We start from the raw sequence: 27,211 nt of genomic DNA, 5'->3' as shown, positions 1-27,211 counted from the left end.
TTGAGCTACAGCCAGAAAACGACAGCCACTCAGCAGTGAGAAAGTGAAGTTTGTCTGGTAAGTCAACATGTTTGGTCGTGTCTAGCAGTGCAGGTATGTTTGACTGAGCTGTGGCTGTCTTATGCTGTAGATATCATGCTTTGTAGAAATGTTGGGGGCAGGAATTTGGAGCATTTGCTGAAAAAATTGTGATTTGAAAAAAAAAATTCCTTAAAACTTAATTCTGTTTTCTTTTTCACCACTGTCTAGGACCGAATGTCAACTATCTTACTGCTGTGCTGTTTCTGTGGTACAGCTTAACAAATTAATGACATTACAGTACTTTTAGCATACCTGATTTAATAGTCAAGCTTTACACAGTAAACATCACGGAAAATATGCTTCCAGCACAATCAGCCAAGAGTAGGAATTTAATGTTTGCCTAGCTCTGACTGATTAGCTGACTCCATTACCTTCAGCTAATTTAGTTGTTAACTGCACTCTTTAGCGCAACAGGCAAGTTAGTTTAAATGCAAACACTTCCACACACTCATGGGTGACTAGGTAACATTTTACGGCCAAAGCCCCAGAATGGTGCCTGTCCAATGTTTGGTTATTTGGAAAATTTGCTTGATTCGATGTTCCCTATCCTGCTCCGACCTTATTAGGTTGTTTGTCTCCATCCAGCAGAGGTGCGTTGTGTCAGCATTCACTTGACCCCATGGTATACTATGCTGTTCACTGCCATCTCCATTAAGAATGTTGTCCATAATTTTTATTTCAATAGTTTCTTTGGTTACACTGTACCAAAGGCTGTTAATGAGAATCACCACACAGATGTAGTCAAACTTGAACTGGCGACTGTTTTCCTAGGCATGATCAGAAATAAGCACATTTTCCAAGGTAGCTAAGGTGAGAGCACGTCTTGTGCTCCTCCCTGTATTGTTTTTCAGTGTACTCTATTTGTCTGATATAAGACTTGTCTGCACTCACAAGGTATTTTGTAAACCCCAGGCACTCTGAGACCTGTTACATCTTTTACTGGTCTCTATAATATGCACATTTTAGATGGAGGGCAAGAAAATTGTTTTAATCATGTATCCCTTCAGAATGTAACTAATGGGCATCTATACACAGTTCTTGCACAATGTACTATTTTATTTGTTCATGGTGTCTTGACCCTATTTTCTGTGGGATGCAGAGAGAGGAGGATGTAAGCTACATCCACTGATACCCAAAATATAGACACTATGAATGTATTGATGTTAGATGAACAAGGTGCACTTTCTGCAGGTAGTGTTGGCACTACAAATGTGCTTACTGCTTTGGAATGGCACAGTATGGCATTGTATGACACAGCACAACAATCACTTCATAATGGCTGCTGCACATGCAAGTACATTATGTTTAGATATTAATGTTTGCAGCTGCCAAACAGAAAACACTTGCAGCACAAAATAAACTGACTTCTACTAACTTCTGCTAATACATAACTAAGGAGCTCTGACTCAAATCATAAACAAATTAGACAACATTCTGAATCACAACATGCTTGTGACCCAAGTAATGATGGCTGAGCACATGCCAGTAATGGTTAGTGTGCATAAGCATCTTCTGTTTCTACCACCATAGTAAACTTGGCATGGCTGTTAACGCTGTTGTGATATACCAGAAATTTATTGAGTTTTTCATGTCCCTAGGGCCTCACGATGAATGTGTCATCAATGTAATGACAGATACAACTAGGCTTAAATGGAACTACATTTAAGGTGATGTTTTTGAAATAAAAACTATGGACAAATGCTGAATACAGACAGTAGCATACAGCTTAGCATGGCATGGGATCTAGCAATTGTGAGGTTAAATGGAGGCAACATACATCCATACACGCCATACTGTGGGCACCAGTGTCATCACAGCTGGAAGATAGAATAACTGCAGCCCAACAGCAGTTATTTCCATTTGACAGTGGCCAAGGTGTACTTGGTCAAAAACTCATGACATGACATTTTAATGGCTTGGCATGGCTCAAAGTCTGAGAAAATTTTTATTCACCACTTTCCCTCTTCTTCTGCATTTCTGTTATTTTTCTCTTTGTCCAAGTGTTACTCCTTAAGAGTGCCTCACATACCATGTACAAAAATAACAAATTAAAAATAGATTAAAGCACAAAATTATGGTTTACATGAAATTCCAGTGTCTATACAGCATCAGCTGAAAACAATAATCACAACTCATTGTAGTAGTTGACTGACCTTATCCATCTTCTAAATGGATCTAGAAGATTTAGGAGCTTGTCAGCATACACCTTCTTTGATGCAGTAAAGAGGATAACTTCAAACATAGATGAAACTTTATCCAAAAATTCCCTAAAGAATGGTCTGGTTCTCACATAAACAGTGTAACTGTTCTCCTGGAAAACCACAGGGAAACTGAACGATGCATCCTCTAATTCTTGCAGGCTGCAATGCACTAGAGTTTCGTCCTGAAACAGACAGCAAAACTAATAGTCTTCCTAGTATGAATGGACAAAACACTGACAGACAACAGAAGCTACACAATGAAATTTCTAACATCAGCAACCAATAAAATTTAATCATTTCTCTACCACTGCCTTAAAGTGATATACCCCCGCACAGCTGAAACAATTGTTTATCACTGTGTTTCTTTCTTCAATACAGTAAATTAATACTGCTTATTACTGAACAGAAAATTATCTGCCATTTCAAGAAATGCTTAATTTATGCTGTTATGTATGACTTCTCAACCTAAACATGCAAACTATGTTACCATACTCAGAATGTCTTCTATATCACACAGTTCTGTCAAGTGGAGATAGTGGGGCGAGAAAAAGACTGTGTGTGTGTGTGTGTGTGTGTGTGTGTGTGTGTGTGTGTGTGTGTGCATGGGGGGGAAAGGGGGGGGGGGCAGTCTCCTTGCTCTGGCTCCAAGAGTGTGAATCTCAAGGCCCCAGTAATTGTAAAGATGATATTGTCAATTATAATAAGCCATTACCATGACAAAATTTCATTTTTTACAAGATACTGAAAGACATTCCGACAATGCTGTACAAACATGTCTCTATTTCTGCTTATGGTACAACAACAGAAGTTTTGCATTGTTAGCAGAAATTGATTAAACTAATCATGCACAGCCTGAAGAATCATCATCGCAGTTATGTGTTTTAATAGCATATTTGACAGGTTATTATTATTACCACCACTGTTATTGCACCAGTTACGAACTGATATTCCTACCAAAATCATTGCTGTTATTATTCTTATAATTATTAATATTTACTATTTAGTGTTTAAATACTATTTCTACAGCAAGAAACACAGAATTTGCACCAATGAGATCTACTGCTGAAAAGTGAAACTATTGATTGCAATAGCAGCAATAGTGATCTTCATCTCTCAAGCCAGGAACTTGAGCACATACTTGCATCTGCACTGGTGGTAATCCTACCACATACTCACCAGTTGCAGTCTAGTAGGTAAAACTGTATTGCTCTGTCATCTGTTAATCATGGGCCCTACTACTTTGTCAACTAAGTGTATAGATATCTGTGCTTGCACAACACCGATATCTTTGTCAGAAAGCAAACAAGATGGAAGAAATCAGGAACTACAATCTTTCATGAAGAAAAATATGTAAAGTTGAGTGTGAATATATTTATAATGCTATGAAATATTTCAGCGCACAATGCATTTATTGTGTATCAAGCTATCAAAAAGACTGTGGTGTAAGAATTTGTTTTGAAGACTGCTTTAAAGTATAACACATTGAATGTTAATTTTATGTGACTGTGTATGTTTTAAACATAATAAAGGTCTATTGTTAGCAATCCCTGGACATTTCATTAACATCTGACAAATAATTGCTGTGATAGAACACTTTAAATAAAATTCTGCATTCCTGTACCAGCCAACTGTGTAAACTACCACCAGTAGACTAGACTCAAGCATGGAAGCTTCTAGCTTGACGGATGAAATGTACTATTAACTGTAGCAGCATTAACAGCCAAAATAATTTGATGGTAACATATCTGTAGAAATAATTATCCACTTTCAAAAAAACAGGACATTAAAATAGAAATTACTTAAAAATAACATGGTGACAAACACATATGTGAAATCAATTACAGGTAGTAGAAAGACAGCCTACCAGATCCAAGACAAGTGAAAACTCAGGACTGCTTCTTGTCTTCAGAGGAAGGGCAGGACAACGTGCGCGCATATCCACTGTCAGTGGTGGCAGCTGCTTGATAAACACATAGGGGTCAAATGGCTCCCATTCTTCCTCTGTCTCCGTGACTGTGGTGGGGCTGGGTTCAGCCACAACAGTAGGAGGAGGAGGATCAGCCACTGAAGTTGTCTCCAACAAATCACCACCTCGTTCCTCATAATAACCGACAGATGCTTCACATCCCTCATCCACTGTGGTCGGGAAGTCGCAGGATGTGTCACATCCTTGATCCACTGTGGTTGGGAAGTCACAAGAGGTGTCACATCCCTGATCCACTGTGGTTGGGAAGTCACAAGACGTGTCACATGCTTGGTCCACTGTGGTTGGGAAGTCACAAGATGTGTCACACGCCTGGTCCACTGTGGTTGGGTAGCTGCAGTGTAGCCCAGATAATAACTCTGCAGAAAAGCATGCAACTCTCAAACACTAACACTCATCATGCACATATTAAGAAATAAAACTGAAAAAGTTCTAACAGTTATAAATTCTTTCAAACCTACAAATGTACAGCTCACAAAATATAATTAATTCTGGGTTTGGATCAAACTTTTTTATATAAAAAAGACAGAGAAAAGAAGCACATTGAAAATTATGTGTTACATGAAAGATTTAAACTGCTGGATATAGACAATGTTACACCATCATTTGATAATTTAAACTTCAATTTTCTATCACAAGCCAACAGAAAATATGAGTGATCAAGAGCAATGGGCTTAAAAATAAATAAATAAATAAATAAAACCTTATGTCAAATACCACACTGAAGCCTTAGTTTTCAATTTATCACACAGATACTAAACTAGTGTCCCAAACCACACTCAGACATTCCACCTCCAGCTGTTTCCATATGACTTCCAGAGAAAATAATGATATTAGTGTGAAATTTTCAAGATAGGATATATTATAAACATCAAAAAGCATAAAAATGCAGTAATAGTTTGTACCATTTTCTCGCTTGGCATCCTCTTCCTCTAATAAACTGGCAAGATCTGGTGCAGTGACAGAACCCAAATCATCCTCTCTGTCTACGGACATGGGAAGCTCTTCTGGTTCTGGTGGTGGACTGCCTTCATATGGATGATGGCCTTCAAATACTGCATTGTAAACTGGAATCTGGTCATCATTGGGGACAACTGTGGCTTGCCAGTTCTCTTTTGTCTCCTCACTCAGTTTGGAAACCTGTGAATAACACAAGTGTTTGATGTTTGTTAGTTTTCCACCAGTAAAATTACAATTATAGTAAATATACAAACATTATATGCACATCATCATCATCATCATCATCATCATCATCATCCCCTCCTCTCCGTGTCCAGCGACAGTGAATCCGTCAGTCGTTTAGTCCGTATTGTTGCGGGCTCGGATGTGGCTTTGGTTTGAAGATCCGGTCGCACGAAGTGCAACACGGTTGCCTAGTGGAGTTATACGTATAGATGTCATTAGGCTTGGACTGCGGAGGTTTCGTTTATCGCCCATGTGCTTTAGGCAGATATGCTCAAATTGTTCCACACTCTTGTGTACAGTTGAGTGCCACTCTGATCAGTGTAATGCAAGCTCCTCCCAACGTCTGCTCAAAATGCCACAGGCTGTGAGGTGGAGTTTGATGGTGTCTTTATATCGCAGGTGTTGGCCACCTTGCCGCCGCTTTCCACATGAGAGCTCCGAGTAGAACACTGCTTTGGGAAGTCTACTGTCGTCCATGCGTATGATACGGCCACTCCATCTCAGTTGGTGTTTCATTAAGAGAGCTTCAATGCCAGGCAATTTCACACAACACAAAATCTTTGTGTCTGGAACATGGTCTTCCCATTTCATGTGGAGAATTGATCTCAGACAGTGAAGGCGAAAGGTGTCTAGCCTCCTAATGTCAGCTTTATAACAGCACCAGGTTTCTGAGGCATAAAGTTGGTAACATTATTGCTTTGTAGACCGCAATTTTAGTTTGTAGTCTAAGCTCATGAGATTTCCATACTCAGTGATTCAGTTTGCCAAGAGCTGAGGCTGCATTGACTATACGAGCTGCAATTTCTGTTGTCGCTTCTAATTTGGCTACCTAGATATTTAAAGTGTGACACGTTTGTTGTCCAACTTAACACTGCAGCCATCTGTAATGGAACCCCTAAGTGGTTACTGAAGGATTTGTGTCTTGGTGATGCTTATGACTAAACCAAATCTTCTGCAGGAGTCATTTAGCAGGTTCATGTATGTTTGGAGAGATTCAGGAGAATTAGCCATCATGCATACGTCATCTGCGTAAAGAATTTCTAAGACAGATATTTTATTTACGTGACTTTTTGTTCTGTGGCGAGAGATGCTGAAGACACTTTTGTCTGTTCTCGAGTCAAGACCCATTCTGACCACTGTAGGCTTCGGTCACGTCTCTCATAACAGCTGCAAAATAAAGTGAGAAGAGTGTGGGAGCCAGTACACAGCCTTGTTTTACACCGCATGTCACAGGAAATGGGTCTAAAAATAATGTGCACCTAAAATGAGGGTAAAAAAAGAGCCCATGCATCATGTATCATATGCACAGTTTTATTAATTCTCTCAATGATCTACTAGACTACAGTTTATGGGCTTGACAACAGTGAGGAACTCTTATTTCTACGTATCAAGAATAAAATAACTGCTTGTCGTCGATTTTTATAGAGTTAAACCTAGACCAAATTTAGTAGGCGTCAAGAATGACACAGACTAAATACAATAACCAATTAAACTAATGAGCAAAAAAATATTCATGAAAGGATGTCCACAAATGTAAAAGCAACAGAAAATGAGTCATAAAGCAATAGAGGACCGAAGAAAAACAACCGTGCAGTATCACTTTGTTTTAGATAAGATGGATGCAAGTAGAAGACTTGCATGTCCACCAGAATTTGAATCAGCATTTGACATCCAAAGAAATGGCACTAAAAAGAAAAACTGAAGGAGAGAAGTGCAGTGTTACTCTCCAGCAATTCCTCATTTTTAAGTTTCTTTAAACATTATTTTTTCTTTCATTTTTAATTCCTTTTACTATACATTCCTCTCAGAGTTCATGTTTATCACTACATTCAAAAATCTATATTGTTATCAGAAGCTTTTGTCCAATCCCTGCTTTGTATGTACTGCAGCAATGCTACTACAAATAGATGCCTCCACAAAAAAGGACTTTTCATTAGAAACAAAGCATTTATTTTATTCTTCGTACATAATATTTTAAGTATTCAGTCGAGTACGCATGCAGGAACTCTAGCAGAGAAGTGACTCTAACAGATTTGTAATTCTCTCAATTACTGTATTGAAGAACATCTGAACCTTTCAGATGCAACAATATTTTAATGAAAATCCTAATTCTGCCCCCCAGAATGATATGTCACCATGCAGGAAACCTCTTTAACCACTTCATCTAAACTTATGGTACTAAAATTCTGATTCCATAGAGATAAAACATATCATATGTGACAAATAATGGCAGGAGTTCATCATCAGTGGTATGAGGGTGGATGCAAGTCCACCATGTGCTATTACACAGTGCAGCTAGGTATAACAACACATTTTGTTAGCTCACCATTCATTACACTTACAGCTGGAACTTTTTATTCACCCGATTCCTACCTTAACTTTCATCATATTTTCCAGTATTATACTTTAACTTTTCCTTTGATGCACAGTGCCTGTCCTAATTCTGAACTGTTTTCATTGTATTTACTGTTTCTGATTCCTTGATATTATAGTTTAAGAAACCACGAAATTTATATGAGCTTTATTGATTCCATCTTCTGAATTTACTGTCTTTAATTGACTTGTATTCTGGGATGATGTCGGCTTCATCTTGAATTTTTGCTGACTGAAGAAAACATTGTCTACTCCGAAATTAATCTGTTGGTTTTGTTAGGTTAAACATTTCCCACAACACTGACTCACTAATGACAAAGTACTTTTTAAGTTTTGCTGAAATAAATTGTTAACCACAACATTATAGTGCCTGTGTTGTTACGAAGAATAATTCAGTCTACCTTCAGATGTGCATGGGTGTCCAAAGGAATAGGCCCTGCAGTGTATACATATAACTGCGCACAGATCAGTACTGATGTACCATTTCATACTGAGAAGACAAAAATAAATGTCTTTGCTGATGATGCAAGCATTTTATCAGCTTCTCTAAAGGCACAGCAACAGAACGAAAATTGTCAGTAAAATAATGTTTTCTGAAAACGGATTTATGTACAAAGCAGGATGAAACTTCACCACCAACAGCAGAACACTGGGCAAATACAATATGTAAAACTGTGTGTTCAAAATTTCTGGATTATCATACTGGTACGAAATCACACTGGAAACACACATTCTATGGGCTGAGATTAACAACTTCTCCTCTTCATGTGACACGTGGTTTTGGGAATCAAAATGTGAGAAAGTTACTTTACTTCACATATGTCCATTCACTTAATGTCGTATGGAATAATATTCTCGAGCATGCCTACACATTCGAATAATGTACTCATTGTACAAGAATGTGCAAAAAAGATTGCTTGCAGCATATAACATCAAGACTTGTACACGACTGTTTAACCACCTACTCATGCTGACAACGACACCATTCATAATATTTATGTAACACATTCATTCCCTTACGAAATCTGTAGTTAACCCCTGTTCAAAATTTAAGGACAACAGGGGCATTCAGAAATATAGACATTTCATATCATGATGAAATGTCTGAAAAATGATCCATGAAATATGAAAGGAGTTAACTGACTAATAATTACTAGATCAGTGTCCTCTTATTTCTGTTACACCACAGCACATGACAGTAGAATTGACAAAATTTGTAATGTATTAAAGTGTGCTTCACATACAGTATTCTGTGATGAAGAACTGCTCACGAATGTATTTGCTGACTAAATAATAATATAGAGGACAACAAGGTTTGGTCTTGGACTTAATGGTTCCTTTCTTCTTAAGGCAGTTCCATATATGATACTACAGGAAATTATTGCTCTCATTTCACTTTTGTCAGGAGTCAGTAACAAGTAAGTCTACCTCTGTAGAAAAAGAAATATATTAAAGGGAAAATCTAATTCAATCTACACACTTCATTGAAGAGTTATGTAGTGAATGAGAGAAAATACATATAGTTTCTTCCAAACATCTACAGCATGTCTTTAAAGCTGTTGTGCTTGAAGGAAATTTGATAGTTCATTGAAAATAAATCATGAAAAAATTATGTTATTGCATTTGAAAGTGTAATACATTAAAATACACTCATGAACAAGCAAATTAAAGACAACTGTTCTGCAGATGTAGTAGCTCAGTGTGTATTATGACTGGCATGCCCTCATACCTTAATATCTCGTAACACATTGAGGTTTTCAAGTGGCACAGTGTCATGGGAGAATTGTGAGCACCTCAATTTGGGGAATCTCCATTTGCATCTATGCTCTCCAAACCACTGTGAAGTGCATGGCAAAGGGCAAGTCCCATTGTACCAGTTATTATGACATTTTCCCTGTTCCATTCAAGTATGGGAAAAGTGATTGTTTTGAATGTCTCTGTGTGTGCTGTAATTAAGCTAATCCTTTCCCCACAATTCCTATGAGAGTGATATGTAGGGGGTTGCAGTATATTGCTAGAGTCATCATTTAAAGCCAGTTCTTGAAACTTTTGTTAGTAGACTTTCTCAGGACCGTTTCCATCAGTCTTCAAGGGTCTGCCAGCTCAGTTCTTTCAACATCTCAGTGACACTCTCCTGTGGATAAAATGAAACTATGACCATTTGTGCTGCCCTTCTCTGTATACATCCAATACTCCATGTTAGTCCTATTTGGTACAGGACCCACACACTTGAGCAATATTCTAGAATGTGTCACACAAGTGATTTGTAAGCAATTTCCTTTATAGACTGAGTGCATTTCCCTGGTAGTCTACCAATAAACAAGTCTGCTACTTGCTTTACCCACAACAGCATATGCGATCATTCCACTTCATGTTCCTACTAAGTGTCATACCCAAGTATTTGTATGAGTTTACAGATTCTAATTGTAATTTAATAATGTTATTTTCATAGGATACTATTTCTTTTTTTTGTGAAGTGCCCAGTTTTACATTTTTGAACATTAAAAGCAAGCTGCCAACCATTGCACCACTTAGAAAGCTTATCAAGGTCTGACTGAATATTTGTACAGCTTCATGCAAACTGTACTTCAATGTAGATAATAGTATCATCTGCAAAAAGTCTGAAGTTACAATTAATATTGTCTGCAAGGAACTCAACATACTTCCCTGTGGTACACCTGAAATTACTTCTACATCTTTCAATGAACCTCCAGCCAAGATAATATTCTGTGTCCCCCCTAACAAGAAATCTTCACTCCAGTCAAATATTTTGTCTGATACCCCATGTCATTGTACCTTTGATAATAAGTGTAGGTGTGGTACTGAGTCAAGCGTTTTTTTGGATATCAAGAAATACCTGACTGCCTTGATCCATGGCTTTCTTGATGTCCTGTGAGAAAAATGTGAGTTCTATTTCACATGATTTATGTTTTTGAAATCCGTGTTTGTTGGCATGGAGGAGGTCACTCTGTTTGAGATACCTCATTGTGTTTGAGTTCAGAATGTGTTCCAAGATTCAACAACAAATCTGCTACAATTTAAGTCAAATGCTGTGAGCAGTAATGTGTTGATGACAGGTATGGCTGTTAACTATAATGGATTACAATAGTAGATATAAACTCCTCAGAGTAGCACGTCAGTTGCCAATTCAGTGCTGGACATTAATAATCTGAAAATAGGCATACCTTCCAGAACCATCTCGTTGCTATGGGGAAAGAAGTCACTGACCCTCAAATGTACCTCCATTCGCTACATGCCACAGAGATACGCACAGGTGCAGAACACCACTACTGGATGCTTGAGACCTGAGAAGAGGTTGCCTGTACTGACAAGTTGTGGTACATGCCAATGGTAGTGCAAAGTACATTGGAAACCACATGAGGAGATGAACCTCAATTTCCAACAAAGCACTGTGGCTAAGGTATTCTCATGTAGGGGATGTTTACATGAGATGAAATGGTGCCTCCTCTCATATAGATGTCATTGTCTCATTGGTGAATGACATTAGAGTCAGCTATCTGATCATGTGGAGCCATTTACTGACTTACAGCACATCATAGGAGACATGTAACTTCACCAGGACTACCCACTATCCCACTGCTTCCAACATATGTCAGAAAGGTCTGTAGACCATTCTACAAACATGAGGACACTTTCATGTGACCTAATGACTTGGATCCCAGACCCCACCCTCTCCAGCTCACCTGTGCTCAATCTCGAGGCAACTCTGAGAGGGATGTGTGTGCCTTGATACCATGACTGCAACTCTGACCAATCTCCCTGAGTTGTGGGTTGTTAAGAGTGATCATAATTAACAATGGCTCACCAACACTTTTTATGTCATATGGGATCCATGCTACTGTCCATTGCCACCACTATTAGGGTCAAAGATAGAGCAATAAGTGACAAGGTAGAAGTCTCTAATGTAGCTGCTCATGATAGTATATGGATAAAGTTGGTAAGAAGACCTGTACTACACAGGAACTGAATCCCACAGAGCACAAGTGTGACATGGCATGCTAGAACAGAAAAACAGCATATAAAAGGACCTTTACGTTTCCACTCATGGTAGCCTACTGTGCTACTGCCTACAGTATAAGTGGCATGGATAAGAAGACTGAATTTGGCATTTAAACTGAGATTATGGTGCTGAAGTAAAAATAACCATGAAGGCAACCAATAAGAACATGGCAGTACTATCATTACCATTTGATTAAGGTGATTGCAGGTGAAGTTGTATTACCTGCTGGCATCCAGATAACTGTGAATCTGAATTTATCTCCAAGAGTCAAACAGTACACCAATTCTGTGGAAAGTGCCCTTTCCATTTTCTTTTACACTATTGTTGAATGCACTTCTTGAAGGCACTCGGAGGTAAGTGTTGTCAGTTGCAATTTTTTACATCCATAGTTCACTTTTAAACAACAACCATTATTTAATTGTTCAACAGTCTACCATACAGAACATTCAAAGAGAGAAACGACTAATAGGGGTACATGATGCCCTCCGCCATGCACCATACTGTGGCTAGCAGAGCATGGATGTAGATGTAGGCATAGATGTAGATGCTCAATGGATTGTAAAAGTCATTAAATGGCAAGCAACTGGACATGAAGAAATTATTATCTTATTTGTTTTGAGTTCTAGCTGGATCAGATATAAATCACAGAAGTATTTTATTTCACAATATAATATAAATGTATAAATTCCCATTCCATTTAATAGAAACAACAGCTCATCTGAATGGGCCAAGACAATACATAAACAGCAACGCTCTTAAATCCATACAGTGAATCAAGAGAGTACTCAGAAAAAGGAACCATCAGAAGACAACCATCACTTTGCAGAATGAGAAAGCCAGTTGTATTAGTGATATAGGTAGTGTCAAAGATTTTTGTTGCAAGACATGTAGGAACCTTATACTTTTGTACACTTTGTAATTGAATTTCTTCTTCAAAAGGGACTTATCCAAGGAAAATGTCACACTGATTTACAGCAAATGGATTTCATTTTAGAATTCCTAATATTTTCTTGTCTGCTTTTATAAGACTAACGTATTAACTGACAAACAGCTTCATACTGCTAGTCTTCAGTGACAATGTCACATGTTTTAGATATTAAGCTGTTACATGCTCTATTTCTAAACTGTCATGCAGCAAACAATACAACTAGTCAGCTCACAGAATGTTTCCAGTTTTTGAACATGTTCCAGAGGTGAGGTTACTTCACGTGTACCAAAGAATGAACAGCTCATCAGTGTCAGAGTTCCACAGCAATTGTGTGTTCCAGGCTACACTATAGACAGTTATTCACTTGATGCTATGCCACTACATCAAAATGAGACATCATAATCCTGACAGCTAATAAAACAAAACTGGAACTTACTGAGAAATCAAAACTGTGCCAAGCCCTGATGTATACCTTTCACAGGCAATACTCTAATCTAACTGAGCATCAATCTACAACTCTTAATTATTTTCAAAGTTTCATTTTGCAAGTACCTCACATTCTCACACCATGACTGTAATATTAAGTAAATTTTTATAAGATCAATATTAGTACTAACAGTCACCAATGTATCTTTGGCATCACTTTTGATGTGTCGCATTGGAGGTGCTGAAGAAATCAGTTGGTCACTAGTCACACTCAAGCGGCGTGTACGACGCACATTTGCTTCACGCACTGTAGGTATTCCAGTATTGTGGCCATTCACTTGCAGGACATTTTCTCGACACGTCTGTGAACATTAAAACAATAAAAGTTATAGCTAGTAATGTGTTCATCCAACACAGTACAGATTATATTTTTTAGACATTTAGTTAATGTGAGATGATATGTATCCAAGAAAAAATAAAACATTGCTTTATATTACTACATCACACCATATAAACTAACAAATGGTAACAAAAGCTTTGGAAATATGGAACATTCTGCATTCTGAAATTTTTCATCTGAAATGACAACAGATATCAGCATGTGGTGGTTAGGTGGAGGAAAACTGTGCACAAAAAGAAAACATTAGTACTTATTGTTTCTGCTTTTATTTAGAGTTTATGTTACATTCATACAGAGATGAGTTTTACAAAAAAGAGAGTAAGGTTAGGGTTTAATATCCCATCAATAACGAGGGCATAACAGGTAGAGACGAAGTTCAGATTGGACATGAATGGCCAAGAGAATTGGTCACGTCCTTTTCAAAGGAACCATTGTGGCAATTACCTCAACTGAATTGAGGAAATCACAGAAACTCTGAATCGGAATGAATAGACAGGAATCAGACCCCCATTTCTTAGTAACAGAGGTGATTATATATAGATCTGGAGCACCAGGTTATCTGGACAAGCAACTGGAAAATAATCCAATTGGAATGGCTTTACTTTAGGAACTATATCAGTGTTCATCTAAATTAAGTAAAGAAACAACAGAAAATCTATCGTAACTTATGGATGAGAATTTTACAATCTGCTACCCTCAAATGCAGAAGCAACACCCATCTCTGTGATGTTATGTCCTTGATGGCTGTGAGAACATGAGCTGTAGATAAGTAGATGCACAAGATATAAGAAGAACATAAAAGAAGTTTAAACTGGACATAAGAGAAAACATCAAACAATGAAATGAAAAAATGTTAATAGTAGCTCATTCTACACAGTGATAAACCTAAGATGCGACTGATGGAGCACTGCACAAAAAAGCAGACTTTTTCCCTTTCAAATGAAATCTCTCATACCCCACTGGAAGACAACATCAATATGAGCAGCACAAACAGTTTTGATGGACAACGCCAGATGTTCTCATGGCTATTAAATATGACTGCACAGTGATGAGCAGGCAGATCACTTATTTGTATGAAGCTGTTTGTAATTAACTACATTAGTCTACTTTCTTATGGATAGAATCTAAGTAAATCTCTGAACACTGTTCTAAATTGCTAGCGTCATGCTGTACAGTAGCTGTAGCATTCTTTTGGGGAAGGCAATTTTCCTTACCATGAGCACTGCTTACTTTTCAGTTTACAGACAGATACATCAACAGCATTTTCTGTCCAGTTCTCTTAAGTGAGCAGACAACAGAGCTTCACTGGGCTCACATTTATGTAGTGTGACTATTTTCAGTTTATGAAGTGAGTGCTTATTTGGAGTTGTTAAGTGATCTTATATGTAAAGTACATTTCTATAAACAGTGGCTGAGAAGTGCATTATTTCTCAGTGTGATGTTGTCAGGAACCTATGTAGTGTTGTGGGAAAGGGACTGGATTGGTAAATGTGGAACCTTGCTGCTCTCTATGGTTGACAGCATATTCTAAAGCTGTGTTATTGTGTTGTGGTCATTTGGCAGTGACTTAATGAATGACCAAAAAATTACTGCACTTTTCTCACTATTAACTGTGTTATTGGTAGACTGCTTAAATCTCTTCCATTCATGAATTTCTGGCAGTTGAAGAGTGGACTGCACTTAGCAGAACCACTTACCACATATTCGCCTTTTATCTTCCAAGGTGGGTGTGAATATGCTTGACAGAACGATTAATCACATTCAAGTCTAGAACAGTAATCTGCAGTAATGCACTGCTTGACTTATGCTGATATATATATGAAGTTCCATAACACCTAGGTGAAGCCTGTGGGCCTCATCAGATGTTGAGAGAACTGAGCCTTCGGTCCATGTGATACCCCTCATGCTGTGAAAAGTATTCCAGCCAGTGATAGTGGAGTCAATAAGATTGACATTGTAGAATACATATTGACAGCATGTTACACTTCGAACAGACTCCTCACTGTGGTAGATAATTGAAATATCCAGCTGTTCAACATTCTTACATAGCAACTCACATGACAACTGCAAACGGCAGCCGCAAATAAGTACTCATTTAATGAAATGAAAGTAATTCCATTATATAATGATGGTCTGATTGACATTATTTTTTATACTCACATAAGAGGAGTGAACATGAAATGCTAGGACTCTACAGTTTCCCTGAAAAATGAAAATCAAGAAGCACTCTTGGGGGGGGGGGGGGGGAGTTTCTTTTCCTGGAAAAATGCTACAGCTGCCACACCAGATGACTCTGGCAAAGATTTATTTAGGTTATGTCCATATGCATTTCTTGTGTTAGTATTATTAATAATTCATACCTGTATTTCATGTAGTGCTAATGCACTTTGTGGAAAATACCCCCCCCCCCCCCAGACATGTCTGCTCACTATATCACCAATGCTTCATAAAGTGTGCTGCAGAGGGTCAGTATAACATCATGAAGCACCATGTAGTTGCTTCTTGTGATATAGTGGGGCATGTATAGTGGGAAATCATCTGCTCATACTTCAGTTTGCAAACCTTAGGAGGGGGGGGGGGGGGGGGGGGGTTTGAATGACTACAATCTGGTGACCTACCTCCCCTTCCACTGCTACCATCCACCCCCACCACCTTATTACACCCCCAGAACATAATATATCCCTTATTATAGCTCTACTGCACATACACATGGTACACACATTTAATATTTGTTCTTTTACCCACTTCATCCAACAGTAAGCAGTAATTTTATACTAGTAAAACACTATTTTTAATAATCTGCCATCTTCCATCCCCTGTAACGTGACGATGTATTTGTCCTCGAGGGAAAATTAATAGGACTTTTTTTGTAGTAAATTTAATGCAGTTTAATTTTTACTGGAAAGCATATTCACTAGGAGCTACTGTTTTGTAATTATTCAAGAAAAATATGAAACAGTGATATTTAAATGATGCTCCAGTCCAATCCCATCCCTCCCTCCCCCCACCCCCACTGGTTCATGATACTCCCTCCTGTCACCACACAAAAATATGCAACTACACAATTTTTGCCCCCCCCCCCCCCTGTTCAACCTTTTTTTTGTCTTCATTAACTGGGATAATATAGAACAACAAAGAGAACTTATTTTTCTTTGGGACACCAATTAAATATCGAGACAGGTTATTGTTGTTGGCCTCAGAAGCAGAATGCTCCAGACATGATCCTCCATTTGCTGCATTACTCACACTAGGAGTTGACTAGGATGAATGCTTTGATGCAACAACATTCATATTAGCAAGGCATCTGTGCTGAAATTGAGGGTGGACTGGGACTGCAAACACATGCAACTGAAATTGCACAGTCCCAGCACCATATTTATCACAATGGACTAAACTGAAGCACCCTTGCGAGTAGCTCCACATAAATTATACTGGACTGCAGAAGAGATGCCATGTGCCTGTTGGTTGTGGATTTTGTCTCAAACTTCCCATAAGACCAATGACTATGGCTAGAGTTCACAGATAAGGATACACACAGTGGATAAAAGCCTGTGTCAATGCACACACCCATGGGTGTGTCTCCAGATTTCGTAATAATAATTACTACACAGTTAAAACTTAAGGAGTGGTATCAATATTATGATTTTAATATACTGAACAGAATTGACAGTGTGTTGAAAGAAGTATATAAGATTAACATCAACAAAAACAAAATGAGGCTAATGGAATGCAGTCAAATTAAATCAGGCAATGCTGAGGGAATTAGGTTAGGAAATGAGACACTTACAGTAGTAGTTGAATTTTAGTATTTGGGCAGCAAAATAGCCGATGATGGCTGAAGCAAAGAGGATATAAAATGTATACTGGCAATGGCAAGAAAAGCGTTTCTGAAGAAGAGAAATTTGTTAACATCAAGTATCAATTTAAGTGTCAGGGATTCCTTTCTGAAAGTATTTGTATGGAAAACAGCCATGTATGGAAGTGAAACATGGACGATAAACAGTTTAGACAAGAAGAGAATACAAGCTTTTAAAATGTGAGATACAGAAGAATGCTGAAGATTAGGTGGGTAGGTCATGTAGCTAATGAGGAGGTACTGAATAGTAGTGGGGAGAAAAGAAATTTGTGGCACAACCTGACTAGAAGAAGGGATCAGTTGGTAGGACACATTCTGAGACATCAAGGCATCACCAATTTAGTAATCAAGGGAAGTGTGGGGAATAAAAATCATAGAGGGAGACCTAGAGATGAACACAGTAAGCAGATTCAGAAGGACATAGATTGTAGTAGTTGCTCAGAGATGAAAAGGCTAGCAAACGATAGAATAGCATGGAGAGCTGGATCAAACCAATGTTTGAACTGAAGACCACAAGAACAACACATTTCAATTACATGCAAACAAATAATGCTTCATATAAAATCAGTGAATCTATCAATACCTCTCTTAAATTTATTCGCAAGTACACAGTGCAAAACTGATTACATTGAGAAATGTAGCACTTTATGGTAAATTAATTTAAATTTCATAATAAAACTAAATGATTAGCATTTAACTGTATGCAAGACAACATGGCAACTGTTGACACTATTTCAGCTTATTCCACTAGATTTTGGAAATATTCAAAGAACAGTTCACATCATCTGCTTCAGTAGTTACAACAGAAACTAGTAACTTACCAAGAATACAACAGACCATGTTGTATTAAAATGTGGTAATGATTTGGTTCCACTTTCTGTGAATTGTAAATAATATGGTGCAATTTCAGCAGACGAAAATTATAGCCAGGCACAAGCTTATCATGAGAACTCCCACATACAGAATGGGTTAAAGTGGTTTATAAAGTTGTAATACCCACAGGTGAGGTTGTAGAGTGCAGATATCATTTCTCTTATCCTAACAGACTGTTAACTGTAGCGCACACTATTATCCTGGCCCTATCCAATATAGAGGGAGTTCCATACATAGTAGTGTCTAATAGGGCCTGCAAATTGTGTCATCAATGTCATCTGAGGTTGAACAGTTCAAGATAGCATAACTGTATCTCAAAGCCGACCAGCTATGTCTTTCATCTGGCATCCAATTCAGATGTGGAGCAGCTGCATAGGACGTTTACAACTCTGACATAAGAGACTGAATTCTTGATATCATCCACAGACGCTTTAACAAGCTTCCTTATTATTTGAAGGTCTACCTCTTCAACAGCCACAGCTCAGCAGAGCACATTTGGTCACACCTAAGAAAGCATGCAGATGTTGTCATCAGCAACACAGGGCATCAGATGTTTGCAGATCTAACTGGTCAAAACCATCTGGTCTCCCACTGGAATAAACTCAGGCCACAACACCAAGCAGAGCATACACCTCTCATAATATCAACTCAAGGCTCAAACAGTCACATAACTTTCTTCCTGCCCTCCTACCAGTTATAGGCCCTTACCTCCACCTCACCTTCAACTTCTCATTACTGAAAGTACAATCTCTGCCCATTCCACAGGTCACAGTGACAAATGGAAATTCCCAGAAAACATGTGTAGATCCCAATGAGGTGGAACCTATTCCACATCTCGTGTAACACATGAGACCATGTCAAAGATAGATGAAAGCACACAATCAGTGGATCAGCCAGGTCTGACACCAATTGCACTACCAGGCAATACTGATACCTACATGCTGCTTGACAATTTAGTAGAAAACTTTGTGGCAGCATTCCAGGTCATGGCTAGGCCACTTTTAGTTCCATGTGCCATATGCAGACTTAAGTTGGAAGGTATTTTGTATGGGAAGTTGTTGCTCCTTCCAAGAGGTTTTAACCAGAACCTGCTCCTGACCACAACTTTGCTGCACCAATAATGACTTTTATCAAAAAGTATGCCTTGTGTATCTAGCACACTAATAATCAATCAATTACAATGTATTTAGAAAGGAGGATAGGATTCAAAGTTCTACCAACAATGAATATTAGAAATGGAGCACAAGCTCGAATGGGACAAGGATGGAACAGAAAATCTGGCATGTCCTTTTCAAGAAATCTTGCAGCTAGTCACCCAACGAGACCCGGGGAAATCGTAGAAAATCTAAATCCAGGCGGTCAGACAGGGATTTGAAGACTGCTCCTCCCAAATGTGAATTCTGTGTCTTAACCACTGTGTCACTTCACTCAATAACACAATTAGAGGTGGAGCAAATAAGTGTTCTTGTACAACATATCACACTGGTTTTGGTAATGCTTTTATGTACAGGTTATAAGTACATCAAAAAATAAACAAATAAGCTGATACTGGCAACACAATTATGAGAGTCAATAAAAGAAAACATGGGTTGGTAGAATCAGTAGTCGTACAAACAAAACAAGAAATGACAAACCTATACCTCTACTAGAAATTAACTCTTTTAGCAGAATCAACTTTCATCACATACATACATTGGCCTGTGTACAGTTTATCATTTCTCTGTATGATCACAGGGTCAATGTCAAACAGCTAATGTGGACCTATAATTTTGAATACCTTATAGGCAAGTTATAACATCATTTTCAATAAAACTCATAACATTCTTAAGAGACAGCAGCACATTCACTAATCATAAAGTTGTGAAAAGGCATAGAGGACAATATCAAAGAATAAAAATGCAAGTGTGACAGAGCCTAGAAGATGAAACAACTACTTCCTTATTATCAAAATCTTTTGCACACATACCTCTTTGAGCAGATTTGTGCGTCGTCGTGTGATGCGACCACCACGTGTGGACACAGCAACAGCCCTTCGTTCACGCTGCTCACTGCGGAGCCACATGCTTGGCCACCGTGGTTCGCACCTCCAAGCCCTGCAGCCGTTGGCCTAGAACACAATGTTACATTCAAGACACCATGTGTTGCAGTATAATATCATAATAATAGTGAAATAAATATATAGCATTAGCTTTTTTAAAAAATTTAATGGATTAAAATCATTACCTAACGCATTCTATTCCAGTCTCAGGAGTTGTATATGCAAGAATGTACGACTCGAGGCCCACATATCAGCTTCCAATTCATGTATTTAATTCTGATTTTTGATATATACCATCACGTGGCTTCTATTCCTGTAAAGCAAAAATAAAACTGTGGAGAAATCCGGTGGACAATCGTGGACCTATAATTTTGAATATCTTATAGGCAAGTTATAATATCATTTTCAATAAAACTCATAACATTATTAAGAGACAGAAGCACATTCACTAATTGTAAAGTTGTGATAAGGCATAGAGGACAAAGTATCAAAGAATAAAAATGCAAGTGTGACAGAGCCTAGAAGATGAAACATTACTGTGTAACAATTAGCAAGATTACTTCCAGTAATTAAGTAAATTTTGTCCTTGTTTCTCTTTATACATATTATAAACATAAGGGCTAAAGAAAACTGAGTACTTGATAGCAACAAAAGCTAAATTAACTTACTATATGCTTACTGCCATTCTTGCAGGGTAAGATGAATAATACGAAGTACTTGAACTTCGTGGCAGGATGGTGAATACTTACTTTTCTGTATCCAAGAAGTGTATAGCAGAGCCAGTAGTGGTTACAACTTCACTTAGGCAAAAAGACTGAACTTCTCTTCTTTCAGGATATTAGCAAGATTATTCAAGGTATTAACCAAGTGACTGACCCAAATGGCGATGATAATTGCTGTCCAATCCACACCCTCTCACGACGCACAAGATATGCGACATCGCCACATATGATCATGATCATACCACAGACGCCTGACACAAGAAACACTCACTCTATTGTGGTGCAGACACTCGGATTTACACACACTATGATGTCAATGGTGTACCACGAGTATCTTGATTTGGAGGAAAATGTTGTTGCCACTTGAGTCAACCGCCATGTGCAACACCATGTTCATGAGAGGAGTCACTGTCAACTCACACTTATTGTGGGAGTAGATCGATGTGTCATAGTGTAGTAATTCATCGATCACTTAAAATTTGGGCAAATTATACTTCTTTCTTAAGCACCACAAACTTGGTGGATTGCCTGTTTTGTAGACAGATGCAGAGGCCTGTCAAGTGCAGTTGGCTGTACACTGGCAACACCGATCCCCACCAATGCAGTCTGTCAATCACAAAGTTATTTTACTCACGCTATAACAAGGGCACAGGAGCACCATCTTTGAATATTTTAAGGTCGCCTGGAGTGGTGAGTCCATCATACATGTTAAGGGCATAGTCTGAGTATGTCAAAAACCATACTATGCCGACTGCCAACAGGGCACCATTCAGTTGAGTGGTGAAGACATTTTGTGTGGGAGACGTTCAAATTGGACGAAATGTCTTGATTTCTCAAACTCAGACAATACTATCTGAACATAACAATTTGTTTTTTTGTGCTGCAGGCTGCCTATGCCTCCAGTTAAATAATGTACTACATGATCATCGCTCTTGATTGTCAGAAGGGTTTGAAGAACACACCAAGGCAATGCAGGTCCTTGAGTACTCCCTGCTACTGCCCGCCCGGTTAGCTGCGTGCTCTAATTGTGCTACTTCCCAAGTGGGATGGCATTCTGGTTCCCAGCACGAATCCGCCCAGCAGATTAGTGTCGAGGTCCGGTGTGCTGGCCTGCCTGTGGGTGGTTTTTAAGGCAGTTTTCCATCTACCTCGGCAAATGCGAGCTGGTTGCCCTTATTCTGCCACAGTTACACTATGTTGGCAATTGCTGTGCAAACACTGTCTCCATGTACACATACACAATAATTACTCCACCATGCAAACATTTGGGGTTACACTCGTCTGGGTCTGGTACGAGACATTAGCGGTGAGGGGGGTGGGGGGTGGGGGGGTGTTCCACTGGGGACGAACTGCACAATAACCCTGGGTTCGGTGTGGGGCAGCGGTGGAGTGGGTAGACTGCTGTGGAATGTTGTGGGGTTGTGAACCACTGAGGGCTACAGTGGTATGAAGCCTCTCTATCGTTTCTAGGTCCCCAGTTTAATACAATACAATACCCCCTACTAGTCATCTGGCCTAAGTTCTACTGAGTACATCTGGGATGCCATGGAGTGAGATATGTGAGCCTTGGACCCAGCTCTGACCAATCTCAGTTGTAGGCGGCAGCTGAGCAGTCGCGAATCACACTGGCTGCCTACATAAACTTTGCCTGAAATCCACCAACCATCAGTATTCCCCTAGAACCTATGTAATGCTCTTACTGTCCCATGGAGCCTATGACCGACACAGACATAGGGAGGTGTGAACCACTGAGGGCTACAGCAGGACAAAGACTCTCCATTATTTCTTGGTGCCCAGTTTAATACAACACAATACAATTTCCAAGTACATCTGGGATGCCATCGAGTGAGATGTATGACCCTTGGACCCAGCTCTGACCAATCTCAGTTGTGGGCAACAGATGAGCAGTCACGAATCACACTGGCTGCCTACATAAACTTTGCCTGAAATCTACCAACCATCAGTGTTCCCCCAGAACCTGTGCAATGCTTTTGCTGTCTCGCGGAGCCTATGGCAGACGCACACTTTGGGAGGTGCCCAATTCATTCACACTCCTAAGGGTGTATAATAAAGTGTGAAGATCAGCCGCAAACTGGAACTGTCACATACATACCATAAAATATGAGAGGAAATCAAATAAAATGTGGCGAGGATGCACCAAATGTCACTGCACATCCATTACAAGAAAAGTGAACCACTTTTACACCAAATTATATATAGAAATGCGGTAATAAATGTGCGCGGTCTTAATTTCGGCACTGCAACGCTTATGAAGACATCACCAATTTAAAAGTTGGCAGCAGACTGCAAATCGCCCAGAACCACAACATGAGGCTTAGAAATTGCTCTTGTCAAATTGAGAAGAAATGCTGCAGATAAACTCCAAGACATCGAACTTGACTCAAAACATCACACATTATTATAAAATGCACATACCGTATTTGACGTCTTCCACTTTGACGCTCATTCAAAATTCTGCTGCGCATTAACGTACATGAATATGAAGAGCTGAACCATCCCAGCTTGCAAATAAAGTAGCATATATCACTTCGATCACGCAATGCAGACCGTATGTGCGCAACAGGATGAGATTACTTACGCGACTGTGCCAATAATGGTAGGCTCTCGGTAGATACGATGTGTCAAATTAAAAAGTTAAGACTCACGCTTTCCAGCAACACTACCACCATCCCCGTCGACAGCAGGTCAAAATCTGACTGCCACTTGGTGGCTTGTATGCCCCCCTAAAAGCCCTTGCCGCAGGTGTTTGCCACTAGCCAATCGCAAAGCTTCTTGTAGAAGTTACAACGGCAGCCAATCAGCGACGAGCTGCCACGGCTCCGCCCTTTTTGGGGCAAAGTCCGGAAGAAGGGGGAGTCCCGACAATTTAAAATACGGGTTTTGCGTTAGTATTTAGGACATCCCTGGACAAACACAGTTGACGAAAATTTAAAGTCGACATTTCAGAATTAAGATCATAGCGTGAATGACTAAAAACCAGAAACAGTAAATTTAAATATGTTATCCATCTTAGACAAAATAAAAACTGGTGAGTTTGTAAGATGGACACCTCTGTACCATTGTTCAATCACACCAAACTCTCCACACATTTAACACATTCCTTTGTCATTACAGCCATTTCTACCTTTATCAATGACCTCTGACGTTGTTCGGTACTTCGAACGTTATTAGCCTTCTGAAAGTCTTCTCTGGCTTATTGGGTTTACTTTTCTGAATCTTAACCGTATTTTCCTTTTCATGTGTATTAACTTCTACGATGATCCTACATGGATCCTGTTGGCGGGCCGATTCCCGTCTCCCCGTATCGAGCGCTTGCCTGACAGAGTTGCGGTTGCTGGACTGTAGTTCCATCTCCTTGAGTAATCCTTAATGATTCTTACAATTCCTTGTTACAGTTTCTGGCTCTTCTCCCCTAGCAAATCGTAAAGGCTTGATCAAAAAGATGGAACTGCAATCGCTCTACAATGAGCAACCGCAGCTCTGTCTGGTCAGGGCTCAATACGGAGACTAGAATCGGTTCGCCAACAGGATGCCTGCAGGATCACCACAGAAGTTAATACACATTAAAGAGAAAATACGCTTAAGATTCAGAACAGTAAACCCAATAAGCCAAAGAAGACTTTTCAGAAGGTAAATAACATTCAAAGTATCGTCGAATGTTAGAGGACATTGATAAAGGCAGACATAGTTACTATGACAAAGGAATGTGTCTAATGAGTGGAGTGTTTGGTGTGACTAAACCACAGTCTAACGTAAGACTGTGACTCAACTAAGACGTCCATTGCATAAGACTGGCAATGGCATTCACACGAGCCACATGAATCAGCTTCTCATCTCTTGACAAAACGGATAAAGGTAATTATCTTCAGAAGTCTCAGTTTTAACTTTAATCAGAGTCGCCCTAAGTGCCGACAACTTTATATTAACGCCGTAGAAGTCAAACAAATATATTTGCATCTTTCGCAGAACTTAGTGTAGGCCCTACGTGAAAATGTCGACCTATGGAGGTTCAAGATCAAAGCAGTATCACAGATCCACTCACAATTGAGTGAGTGAGTGATTTTCTGGGCCCGCATCTCGTGGTCGTGCGGTAGCGTTCTCGCTTCCCACGCCCGGGTTCCCGGGTTCGATTCCCGGCGGGGTCAGGGATTTTCTCTGCCTCGTGATGGCTGGGTGTTGTGTGCTGTCCTTAGGTTAGTTAGGTTTAAGTAGTTCTAAGTTCTAGGGGACTGATGACCATAGATGTTAAGTCCCATAGTGCTCCGAGCCATTTGAACCATTTGATTTTCTGGTCAGATAAAGACAAAACTACCCCACTACCAATACGGCTATGCCTAGGTGAAGAAGTGTATATAAATCAATATTAATTATAACTGTTTTATTCTTAGTCCTTTCATTTTGTATCTCCTTCCCCTGTCATACGTCGAGATGTAGCTTCTCTGTTTAATACTTTGTAAAAGTTTCTTTAGAATTTTTCTGAAAATCAGTGGACAAGACAAAGCAAATAATGGTGTGAAAAGAAGGAATGTCTCCGAATACATAATTCCATTGATTCAAATTTCTTGACTTACAACTATAGGCAGTATTTCACTTTTAGTTGTTTTCATGGCGGAAAATTCTTTCGCTTTAATTTTCGGTTACCGATGGTGCGACACTAGTTTCCCTCATCGAAACGGAGTGAAATGTCATGTATACATCTCATTCCTTGTTGTATAGCCCAACAGTTTCTTTCCATCCGAACAGAAATGATAAAAAGTATCTCTATCTCTCTCTCTCTCTCTCTCTCTCTCGAGTAGCGGTTAGCCGCCGTCGGGTGCTAGTCTTTTAAGGTGACGCCATCTAGGCAACTTAGATGTCGGTGATGATGAGCACAACACAATATCCAACCCCGGAGAAAGAAAATACCCGACGCGGCCGGGAGTCGAACTCAAGCCCCTTCGGTTGGCAACCAGCCATGCAGACCACGCAGCTACCGACGCGGACATGCTACAGGAGAAACGGGTGCGAAAGGCTTTCAACTTCTTCTTTTTCGAATGCTGGTGATCCATCGTGATGAAAAAACTGATTCTAACAGAGAAACTGTGCGTCTGTTGAAAACAATCCGCTGCACCGTTGACGTCGTCGTAACCCAATACAGTAACGAAGATAAAATCTACTCTCTGCTGCAGACGGAACTTAGCTTTTGTCGTGCAAGATAGAAAAGAAAATCATCACCTCTGAGCGTCTACACAACAACAAAGGGAGGCTAGGGAGGCGTTGTGGAAGCGCCCCCCCCCCCCCTCTCTAAGCTCTCAGGGAAAGTAAATAATGTATTGGAGTAAGTGTTTTTCTTTCAGGAACATTAACACGGCCGGAACCGGGACATTTTTTATGACTACTTACAAGTCGCCATTCGTCTTACAAAATATTAGAAATACTCCATACCTCCAAGTCTTGCCCCCCCCCCCCTCCCACCCTACAAACTATCGTATGGGTGCCCTTGACAATCATGGCTGAGCCTTTTGCGAACGGTAGCAAGCATATAAAGGCAGCAAGGAAAAATGAAACTAGATCTGCGATTTCAACCGATGGAAACCGGACACCCCTATGTAATGTGGAATAGGTTATTTTCCTATGTTAAAAATATGGTTCGGATTGTTGTTATTCTGCATATTCCTATGTAAGATATAAATAGCACTTATGTTCAATATTCTCACAAAATATCTGGTAGTTTTATGAAATTAAAGCTTAAAAATCATTAAATAACAAGATCTGGTCACGCGATCGCAAAAACACTTATTGGCTGACGCTCTGGTGACGTCACAGACTAGGAGTAAGACAAAGTTATATGTGTATTACGGAGCGTTAGCCGAAGTTACTAGGTTTTTAAGCCGGCCGAAGTGGCCGTGCGGTTAAAGGCGCTGCAGTCTGGAACCGCAAGACCGCTACGGTCGCAGGTTCGAATCCTGCCTCGGGCATGGATGTTTGTGATGTCCTTAGGTTAGTTAGGTTTAACTAGTTCTAAGTTCTAGGGGACTTATGACCTCAGCAGTTGAGTCCCATAGTGCTCAGAGCCATTTTTACTAGGTTTTTACGTACTTTTCTGCGAACAGTTTACCTGTT

At 39.4% G+C, this 27,211-nt stretch overlaps 1 protein-coding gene across 5 annotated transcripts in view; it reads right to left on the bottom strand.

The window, feature by feature from the left end:
• The window catches only part of LOC124555170, a 282,867-nt gene that overhangs the window by 22,762 nt on the left and 232,894 nt on the right, over positions 1-27,211 (bottom strand). For 3 of the 5 annotated variants that reach the window (XM_047128994.1, XM_047128993.1, XM_047128995.1), the window contains 6 exons: positions 20,552-20,679; positions 20,295-20,435; positions 13,391-13,561; positions 5,172-5,406; positions 4,147-4,625; positions 2,235-2,464 (listed from right to left, as the gene is read on the bottom strand). In XM_047128994.1, coding sequence (XP_046984950.1) covers positions 2,235-2,464; positions 4,147-4,625; positions 5,172-5,406; positions 13,391-13,561; positions 20,295-20,390 — 1,211 coding nt within the window. In that variant the 5' untranslated portion in view covers positions 20,391-20,435; positions 20,552-20,679. The remainder of the gene's footprint in view (positions 1-2,234; positions 2,465-4,146; positions 4,626-5,171; positions 5,407-13,390; positions 13,562-20,294; positions 20,436-20,551; positions 20,680-27,211) is intronic. The other 2 variants (XM_047128997.1, XM_047128996.1) reach the window with 2 other exon arrangements.

Source organism: Schistocerca americana, chromosome X (genome assembly GCF_021461395.2).
Source record: "Schistocerca americana isolate TAMUIC-IGC-003095 chromosome X, iqSchAmer2.1, whole genome shotgun sequence".
In the NCBI taxonomy this organism is placed as follows: Eukaryota; Metazoa; Arthropoda; class Insecta; order Orthoptera; family Acrididae; genus Schistocerca; species Schistocerca americana.
The sequence above is the reverse complement of the archived record's forward strand: the minus strand, read 5'-3'. Positions and strand labels throughout refer to the sequence as shown.